General features: G+C 48.5%; 1 protein-coding gene across 3 annotated transcripts; it reads right to left on the reverse strand.

Annotated features, from left to right (window-relative positions):
- Nucleotides 1-2281: 2281 nt before the first annotated feature.
- LOC310701559 (uncharacterized protein) lies at nt 2282-9850 on the reverse strand. Of its 3 annotated transcripts, XM_083492658.1 has the most exons (4): nt 9350-9850; nt 8788-8919; nt 5786-5920; nt 2282-4893 (listed from the first exon to the last, which is right to left on the reverse strand). In XM_083492658.1, exons 3-4 carry the CDS (start codon nt 5805-5807, stop codon nt 3362-3364), a joined length of 1554 nt encoding a protein of 517 aa, XP_083348784.1. In that variant the 5' UTR covers nt 5808-5920; nt 8788-8919; nt 9350-9850; the 3' UTR covers nt 2282-3361. The 3 variants fall into 3 exon arrangements, with proteins under 3 accessions (XP_083348784.1, XP_083348782.1, XP_083348783.1); XM_083492656.1 differs by lacking the exon at nt 8788-8919; XM_083492657.1 differs by lacking the exons at nt 8788-8919; nt 9350-9850 and having other exon boundaries at nt 5786-6848.
- Nucleotides 9851-10136: the final 286 nt, after the last annotated feature.

Below are 10136 nucleotides of genomic sequence, written 5' to 3' on the forward strand. Positions count from 1 at the left end.
TCTAGCCCCCAGGAGAATTTGCGTGACAGACCTTCACACTGCAGTCGACGCACTAACATGTCGCGACACACTGTTGGGAAAGCTCTGATTTAAAGGCTCTGTTCCCCCCACCATTTTATCCTTCCAACAATCCTTTGAGATAGACGAGGGTGACTTACCTCACAAAACGTCACCCAGTGAGCTTCATAGCTGAGGGAGGGGTGGGGATTCGAACCGGGGTCTCTTAAAAAGCACAATGCCAAACCCAGCCACAATTTGAGAAACCACCATTGGGTGGGATGTGTTGGGTGCCTCGGTTTTAGTCAAGATCCCATCTGTGGATGAAACCAATTTAACACTTGCTGTAAATTAATGGAGAACAGTCCTTGAGCCCATGATGTTCCCTTCAGTACAGTGGTACCTTGGGTTAAGAACTTTGCTTCAGGATGAGAACAGAAATTGCGTGATTGGTGGCGCAGTGGCAGCGGGAGGCCTCATTAGCTAAAGTGGTACCTCAGGTTAAGAAAAGCTTCAGGTCAAGAATGGATCTCCAGAACGAATTAAGTTCTTAACCCGAGGTACCACTGTACTATCGGTAGCTGTAGGCACTAGCCCACGGCCTTCCAGTTGTTCCAGTCAGGGATTATGGGAGTCGCAACCCCGCATCTAGAGGCTGTGTCGACACCTGGGAAACTCATGCTATGCCAGCTGCAGCTGGTGAGGTTTGGAAGGGCAGCGAGGAGTGGGCAAGGAGTGTCCTTCAGGCGTTACGGAAGAATCCTTGGAGGCTGGTGGCAGCAGTTCCCAGGGGATGGTTCAGGATCCTACAGTGACGCGACTCTGCAAAGGACCAGGAAGCAAGTCCCTCTCTGTGCTGCTTTTGGCCTTTGCCTCTGAACAGTCTTGGCTCAGAGCCATAACACCAAGAAAATCAAAAATTGTTAAAACCCACCTGTACCAAACACCCCATTCCAAATTTCCTCTCCACATAAAACCTGTCAATAATAAATTTCCATTTTGTGTGGCTAGGAGTGGTTCCAGAGGAACTCTTGGGGAGATAGGAAGCTTCGTAGTAATCTGCCTTATAGAGAGTCAAGACCACTGATCGATCTAGCTCAATACGGTCTACACTGACTGGCAGCAGCTGTCCAGGTTTTCAAGCAGAAATCCTTCCCAGACCTAAACTGGAGATGCCTATGTTTGAATTTTGGATTTTCTGCATCCAGGGCAGGCATTCCTTGAGCTAAATTCCCTTCCCTTCAAAACTCATGTGTTGAATAGCTGGAGGGCAAGTTAATCTTGAAATACTTCTCTGGCACAAATTTTTTAATCTCAGCCAGAGAATAATTTGGCGTTCTGATGCTCATCTCTTATTTGAGGTGGGCATTACTAGCCTCCTTTCGTATCTGCTCTCATTTCGGATACATCAAGCTTTACCCACATCTTTTGTTCTGATTCTCCACAGTGAAGGAAGTTTATATTGAGACCTGGCAGGTAGTATTAATATCCCTAGCTGCCTCTTAAGAGGTGCACCACAGTATGCAGAAATTCAAAAAGCAAGCTTACACCCATTGCTGCAGCACCTGTTGAATTCCTGCCCGTGTTACATGCTCTCTGTTTCTGTTGCTGCTCTGATCTCTTTTGTTTAAAACACTTTTATACAGTGGTACCTTGGTTTAAGAAGAGTTTAGTTTATGAACAACTTGGATGAAGAATGCTGCAAACCCGGAAGTAGGTGTTTTGGTTTGTGAACATTGCCTTGGAATAAGAACATGTTTCGCTTCCTGTTGAGTGTGTTCCATTTGTAAATTGAGTCCCCCGCTGCTATGGGAAAGCACGCCTTGGTTTAAGAACACTAATACATAATCTGTTTTATTTAATGTTTGTGTGTGTTTCAGTTAGGGCTGCAACATTAAGTTCATTCAATGGTTAGATCAGTTGACTGGAAATGTTTTGATTGAATAATAATAATAATAATAATTCTCCCAGATTAAATGAGCAGATTTTTAGTCTGTTCCAGTCAGGGAGGGTTCGTGGTTTCATGAGTGACAGTCAGTACTGTGCAACAGCCCAACTCTGAAAATTCAGGACTGACACAAGTACTGGCCAATCAGTGCTGTGCAAATCTGAGTTCAACTAAAAAATATACTAGCAGATTTTCCTTGGTCCTGATCCTAAGAAGAAAGTTGTGTGTCAGATACACTCCAAGTACACGTCCGTGACATTTACACTCAGCATAAAACCTGCATGTTCTTTGTATCCCAGCCCTGTTAACAGGGGGCAGAGTGAGAAAGGAAAGAACTTGAAATAAACCGACTAGCTTTATCAAGCAATGTAAGAGATGAGCTCAAGAGAAGTAAAGACTGCATTGGACACAAGGAAACAGAAAAACATAACCAACAAAATAATAACAACAGTGAGACGTATACATCACATTCTTATGTTGAGGACTAGCGCCTTTGCCTCGTAAGACCAAATCTTGGGAACTAGTTGTGAATCTCCGTCTGCTGCAACAGCAACGATGGCTCCTCTTCTGGGCCTGAAGATTCGCGTGGAGTTTCCTTTGATGGGCTGCAGTGAATTTTTGCCCTGCCACCCCAGCTCAGCCACCCCACACTTCTCTGCCCCCCCCCAACCCTTGCCATACAAAATGCATACCGCTGATATTAATTCTCTCCACCTGCACGATACACTTAAAGCAGCATTGTACCACTCTAGACAGCCATGGCTTCTCCTGAAGAACCCCAGGAACTGTAAGAGTGTTGGGAGATCCCCTCTATTCTCCCTCAGAAAGCTACAACTCCCTGGGAAGAAGGATGGAAAACTGGTCTGGGAATTGTAAGTGCTGTGAGAGGAATAGGCGGCCGGGATGTGTGTGTCTCCCTCCTAATGTCTCTCATCACCCTTAACAAACTACAGTTCCCAGAATTCTTCACACGAGTGTTTAGATGGGGACGCCGAGGCTCTTAAAACTGGGCGCTTGGCCAAGGCCAACTAGCGAACTTGCGGCTGAAGCCCTCGATTCGTTCAGAAGGCTTTTGGGTCGCACTCTGTTATGCCAGCCCAAAGCTTCAAATGTTGAGATGGTTACCCATCTGCATGCAGTTGTGGATGGTGACTGTTGAGCATGGTGGAAGCCTGACAGTAGGTGGCGCCAGAGAGCCAGTGTCAGGCAGAGCCGACTAATTCTAGTTCTGTCCTGCCATCTTCCCTGCCGAATTCTTCCAGTGAAACATGGAGACTAAAGAGGAAGCTGACAGACGGTGCTGCCACCCTCTGGACTGGAAGTCGGGTAGTTGGGAGTCTGGCTGGCGAGGTTGGCGGGACATCCCCTTATCTGCCCTCGTGTCTCAGCCACCACTCCTCGCAGGGATTCTTCATTCTACATTAAGCCGCCACCTTCATTTAAAATGCCCTCCCCGATTAAAGCATCGCTGTCTGCCTCCCGCCCGTGGGTTCTTAGGTGGGTGGCAAGGTGGGTGGTTCGAATGAAGCTCTTTCCGCAATCGGGGCACTTGTGGGGTTTCTCTCCCGTGTGGATCCTCCGGTGCCGAGTGAAGGCCGACTTCCAGCTGAAGCTTTTCCCACAGTCGGCGCACTTGTAGGGCTTCTCCTCGGCGTGCGTCACCTCGTGGGAAACCAGCTGCGCCCTCTCGCAGAAGCTCTTCCCGCAGTCCAGGCAGTTGTACGGCTTCTCCCCGGTGTGCAGCAGGAGGTGCCTGATGAGGACCGAGCTGCGGCTGAAGCTTTTCCCACAGTAGGAGCATTTGTAGGGCCTCTCGCCGGTGTGGGTCCTCTCGTGCAAGAGGAGCTGCGCCCTCTGGACGAAGCCCCTCCGGCAGTGGGCGCACTTGTAGGGCCGTTCGCCCGTGTGGATTCTCTGGTGTCTGATAAGGTCCGAGTGCCAGCCGAAGCGCTTCTCGCAGCCCAGGCACTTGTAGGGCTTCCCTCCAGTGTGGGTCCTCAAGTGCTCGATGAACTCCGAATTCCAGTTAAAGCTCTGCCCGCACTCGGAGCACTTGTAGCGCTTCTCCCGGGCGTGGATTCTCTCGTGGATGGCGTGGTAGGCCCTGCGGATGAACCGCTTGTTGCAGAAGGAGCATTTGTACGGCCTCTCGCCCGTGTGGATTCTCTGATGTGTCAGGAAGACTGACTTCCTGTTGAAGTCTTTCCCGCACACCACGCAGTGGAAGGGTGTCTCGCCCGTGTGCGTTCTCTCGTGCGCAATGAGCTGCTCCTGCTGCCGGAAGGTGTTCCCGCAAACTAAGCACTGATACGGTTTCTGTCCGGTATGGATCTGGTGGTGCCGGAGCATGTTCGCCTTGGAGCAAAAGCTCTTCTCGCAATCCAGGCACTTGTACGGCTTTTCTGCTTGGTGGACTTTCTTATGCACGGCCAGTTCTGAGCTCCCCGCAAAGACCTGCTTGCAGTCGGTGCACTGATGCGCTTTCTCCCTCTTGCGCCTTTTCCTGTTTACTGGGAGCTGCGTGCTCTGACTCATCAGCTCTCCGCAACTTGAGCATGTCGCCCTTGCCTGGGTTTTCTCTCCCAAAAGGTCCGCCCTCCAGCCAAAGTGCTTCCCGCAATGCGTGCATTTGCGGGTTTTCTCTGGCTTGTAGATTCTTTGACGTCTAAGGCGATGGGAGACAGGCTCTGCACTTTCCCCCATGCGCAGCTTGCGTCTGCCAGCCTTCCCAAGCGCCTGCACGTTTCCCGATTCACTGACATCTGCCGAGAGTCCTTCTTGGGATACACTCCTCCTCTGATCCATTGGGTTACCTGTGAGATCTACAGATGCATCTTCCGGCACATGAGACGTGGAAATGCTCTCTTTGGCTCTGTCAGGTGAGGCTCCGGGTTCGGAGAGCTCGAGGTGTAAGGAAATCTCCTCACTCTCAGTCATGGAAGCACAACCTACGACAACAAGATTTTTTTAAAAAATGAATCTCTTCTTCTTAACAAGGTAACAGCCTGTTGGCTGGATCAGGTCAGTCCAGCCTCCTGTTCTCACACTGGCCAAGTCCTCAAGTAGGACATGAGCACAAGCGCAATTTGTCTAATCCTCTCAAAGCCACCCAGGTTGGTGGCCATTCCTGCCTCCTGTGACAGAGAGTTCCATAGGTTAACAGAGATCTACAGGTATAGGGCAGTATGCGAGCGCTCCAATTGGAGAACAGCCTTTACCAAAGGTGTCATGGGCTTTGAAGACACTCGAACGCAAGACAAAAGGCAGAAATGTGCTATGAGGAAGGCATGCTTGGCAAACCCTCACCACGATCAACTCCCGTCCAGAAACCTATGTTCCCACTGTGGAAGGACGTGTGGATCCAGAGTTGGCCTCCACAGTCACTTATGGACACACCGTTAAGACCGTGTTCATGGAAGACAGTCTAGCTTGGCTAAGAGTGGTCACCAAAGAAGAAAGACGACTATTACTAAGTTGCATTCCAAAGCTTGAATTGTTTTCCATTCCAGTAGGAATGACAAGGAATCTGTGGCCATCCACAAATTGCTAGACTACAACTCCCATTGGCTCCAGCCAACATAGCCAGAGGAGAGGAATGATGGGAGTTGTAGTCCAACCAAAATATCTGGAGGACCATGCAGGCTTCGCATCCTTGTTTCAGTCAACGGTGAATTATTAGTTCACCGTGCCATTCAGATTATTTCCTTGTTGGCACAGATGCAGGGGGGCAGTTTTAATGGTATTATATGCTTTACCCACCACTGGGATGTGGCCCCTGAAAGGGAATGTGGCCCTTGAGGTGATAAAGTTCCCCCATCCTTGTCACAGCCAGAGTCTTACCTGTTTTGGAGTCCAGCGCCATCTTATAGTGTCTTTGGGGAAAGATAAACAGGCTGAGAATCTTGCTTCACAGACATTCCAGCGAAGCCGGCTTCTGTTGTCATTTGCCTCTACATAAAACAAGAAGGCCAGTCCCTACATGAAAGAAGAGGACAAAAAGAAAGAAAGAAGAGGGTGGCGCTGTGGGTTAAATCACAGAGCTTAGGGCTTGCCGATCAGAAGGTCGGCGGTTCGAATCCCCGCGACGGGGTGAGCTCCCGTTGCTCAGTCCCTGCTCCTGCCAACCTAGCAGTTCGAAAGCATGTCAAAGTGCAGGTAGATAAATAGGTACCGCTCCGGCGGGAAGGTAAACGACGTTTCCGTGCGCTGCTCTGGTTCACCAGAAGCGGCTTAGTCATGCTGGCCACATGACCCGGAAGCTGTACGCCGGCTCCTCGGCCAGTAAAGTGAGATGAGCGCCGCAACCCCAGAGTTGGTCACAACTGGACCTAAGGGTCAGGGGTCCCTTTACCTTTTAAAACAAGAAGGCCAGTCTCTACACGAAAGAAGAGGACAAGGGCACAACAACTCTGACACCAGAAATGGCAATATCCAAAAATCCATATAACCCGTCAAATGATCAGGGGCAGCCCATTAGTGAGCTTACGGTGGCTGCCCCTGTATAACGAAACGTCAAAGGGAGACCCCAGAATGCAACTTTTAGCCCCTGCCTGCTCCAAAGACTGAAAACACAAGGAGCTTTGGGTTCGAGAGAAGCTGCAAGTTCTTTTATGTACAATGGAGCTTCACAGAACACACAATTTAAGTCGCTCTGAAAGAAGGTGGCAGACTCTTCTTCCTCAGAGGTTTTTTTTAAAGCAGAGGTTGGAGGACCATCTGCCACAGATGCTTGAGATCCCTGTTTTGCAGGGGGTTGGTCTAGATGACCATGGGGGAGTCCATTCTAACTCTACAATTTTATGATTCTATATGGGAGCGCTCCCAATAATCTGCCCAGGTATGTGCACAGGTAAAATAGCAGATCTAGCCAAAAGGCGAAACACAGAAAACTGCACCAACTGTCACAGTGCATACCTAATTTATTATTATTATTATTATTATTATTATTATTATTATTATTATTATTATTGGATGCGGGTGGCACTGTGGGTTAAACCACAGAGCCCAGGACTTGCCAATCAGAAGGTTGACGGCTTGATTCCCCGCAATGGAGTGAGCTCCCGTTGCTTGGTCCCTGCTCCTGCCAACCTAGCAGTTTGAAAGCATGTCAAAGTGCAAGTAGATAAATAGGTACCGCTCCAGCGGGAAGGTAAACGGCGTTTCCGTGTGCTGCTCTGGTTTGCCAGAAGCGGCTCAGTCATGCTGGCCACATGACCCGGAAGCTGTACGCTGGCTCCCTGGGCCAATAAAGCGAGATGAGCACCGCAACCCCAGAGTCGCCCACGACTGGACCTAATGGTCAGGGGTCCCTTTACCTTTACTATTATTATTATTATTAAAATTAGTATACTGCCCTATACCAATAGATATCAGGGCGGTTCACATAATTAAACGACTACTGCATATGAAGGTTGTATCATTTTAGGAGGAGAGTGGCTGTAAGGAGGAGTGGCTACGGCACTCATGAAGGGACCCTGCACTTTGGAATCGGCCGCTATATTAGACTACAACTCCCATCATGCCTCACCGTTGGCTACAGTGGCTGATGGGATTTGGAGTCCAGCAACTTCTGGAGGGTCACAGGTACTCTGTCCCTGATTTAATGGGAGATGCCAGGGATTGGCAGATTAAGTTGGTGGATTATGCCAAATTGGCAAAAATGACCGGAAGAATCAGAAATCAGGAAGAATAATAAGGGATGGGGAAAATTTATAATTTCTCTTAAAAATCATTGTAAACTGTTGGAACTGTTAGTAGGACTGGAATAACACTTGTAGTTTAATGGACATAACAGAGATGTAAAAGATTTGGATTATCGTGAAAGATGCAGGAGGAAATGGCTAACAATAGGACCCACAAAGAGGAGGAGGAAAGTCTGGGAGATTCTTTGGAATCTTGTTTTTATGTTGTATATTGGATATGTGACTGTAAAACTTTGATCTGAAAGCAAAATAAACAAATGATGATGATGATGATGATGATGATGATGATGATGGAAGCAGTTGCTCTGCCCCTAAACTCCATGTAGGAGCAAAAAGACATGAACCAGGCAGGACTCGGGAGTCAGGCTACAGGGCTGGCATTCCTACTACAGGCCTCTATGCTGTGAACTGCCCTGATGTCTGCGGATGGAGGGCAGTATACAAATTGCAATAATAATAATAATAATAATAATAATAATATGCAACTGGTTTTGCTGATTAAGACTCAGCAGTCTCCTTCCCATTCATGAAACTGGAAGCCCTGGGCCCTCTTAAACCCAAAGCGGAAGTGTTGCTCCTGGACCATGGATGAGGGAGTCTGTGTGGCCCTCCAGGCGGTGCTGGACTCCAACTCCCATCAGCCCCTGCTGTTGGCCAGACTGGCTGCAGGGGCTGATGGGAGTTGAAGTCCAACACCAGGTAGTGCTTAGCCAGGCCCGTTTTAATCCACGGCATACACATGGCCTTTAATATACTGTGATCAAAAACCGAGGAGAGGAAATGAGGTCACTAGGCATGTAATCATAACTATAATAAACAGAAACAACACTTTGAGCACCTGACAATGACTCCAGTCCAGAAAAACTGACAATCTAGCACCCACCAGATGCTGTTGATCTACAACTCCCATCTCCCCCTGACCACTAGGCTGCGCAGCCTGGGGGCTGATGGGAGTTGGGAGCCCCACAACCTCTGGAGGGGCCAGGGGTCACCTCCCCATCCCTGTAAGAAAGAAATGTGCCTGGATGACATAACTATTTATATTTATTTATAAAGGTCTGGATCCAAAAACTCTCAGATCGGATCTCTCCCCCAGGTGCAGAAGACATTAGAGGCAATATATGAGAAATGTTTTCTCACGGAATGTCTCTGACAGCCTTTTTCATGCCTTTGTCTTTTCTGATGGCCTTTGTTCCCAAATGCAGCAGACCCCAGACCGTTCCATACAGCCTGGTTTCTTGATTTCTTTTTCACCCTATTGAACATCTGCCTCTGGCAATAAAAAATATAAAAAATGCAATAAATCTGAAGTGAATTGGCTTTAAAAAAAGAAAGAAATATCTCGAGTGGATTGGCATTTATTAAAAAGAAAAGGGCTGGACTGCAGTCCTGTCTCTGCACCCCTATTCCTTAGAAACGTAGCCCTGAGCAGGTAAAAATTAAAATTAATATCTATGCACCCGCGGATCAGTTTGCTTGTGAGTTCCTTCGCTCCACAGACCCGTGGAGATTAAAAATGGCAACAAGGACATAAAGCTTCTTGTATCCAATTTCAGGGCCTCGGATCTTATCTCTGGACACAGAAATAAACAGGCCACATTGCTGGCATCCTCCCCCTTCTTTTGGCAAACCCGATCTCAGATACACACCCACCCGCACCCCAAAATGCACACACCCTTTAGTTGCATATTGTGAAACTTACCAGGGGCTGCACCAAGGCTCCCCCACGGAGACAGCCGCGCCCCGCAAGCCGTGCAAAATAAAATGCATGGGAAGCCCAGGCAGCCCCTTGCAAAGTCGATCATTTAAGGCAGGACGGAATCCCCTTTCCTGTCTTTCCCAGCGCAACCTCCGGGGCCCCCTGGTGGCCGCACGAGGTATCATAGAATTGTAAAGTTGGAAGGGACCCCTAGGGTCATCTAGACCAACCCCCGCAATGCAGGAATCTCAGAGAAAGCATCCCTGACAGAGGGCCATCCAACATCTGCTTAAAAGCCTCCAAGGCAGGAGAGGCCACAAGCTTCCGGGGGAGCCTGTAGTGACCTGGGAAAGTTTCACAGGCCAGGGTGGAAGATACAGGTGTGCAATGTTTTCCACCCCCAGTTAGAGGGACTCTTTGCTTTTTATACTCCGAGCGAGGAAAATCAAAAGCTGCCTTACAGAATTGTAGAATCGTAGACTTGGAAGACAAACCTAGACAGCATCTTAAAAAGCAGAGACATCACCTTGCCAACAAAGGTCCGTATAGTTCCAGTTACAGGTAGGTAGCCGTGTTGGTCTGCCATAGTCAAAATAAAAAAATTCCTTCCAGTAGCACCTTAAAGACCAACTAAGTTAGTTCTTGGTATGAGCTTTCATGTGCATGCACACTTCTTCAGATACCTGAAGATACTTCAGATACTTCTTCAGGTATCTGAAGAAGTGTGCATGCACACGAAAGCTCATACCAAGAACTAACTTAGTTGGTCTTTAAGGTGCTACTGGAAGGA

Source organism: Podarcis liolepis (genome assembly GCF_965112155.1).
Source record: "Podarcis liolepis genome assembly, chromosome: 2".
NCBI lineage: Eukaryota > Metazoa > Chordata > Lepidosauria > Squamata > Lacertidae > Podarcis > Podarcis liolepis.

Bases quoted from the DNA above. Each gene is read 5' to 3' on its own strand.
- LOC310701559 (XM_083492656.1), bottom strand. From the start codon at position 5,807: ATGGCGCTGGACTCCAAAACAG. The intron at 4,894-5,785 runs GTAAGACTCTGG...TTGTTGTCGTAG, and splicing joins GGCGCTGGACTCCAAAACAG to GTTGTGCTTCCATGACTGAG.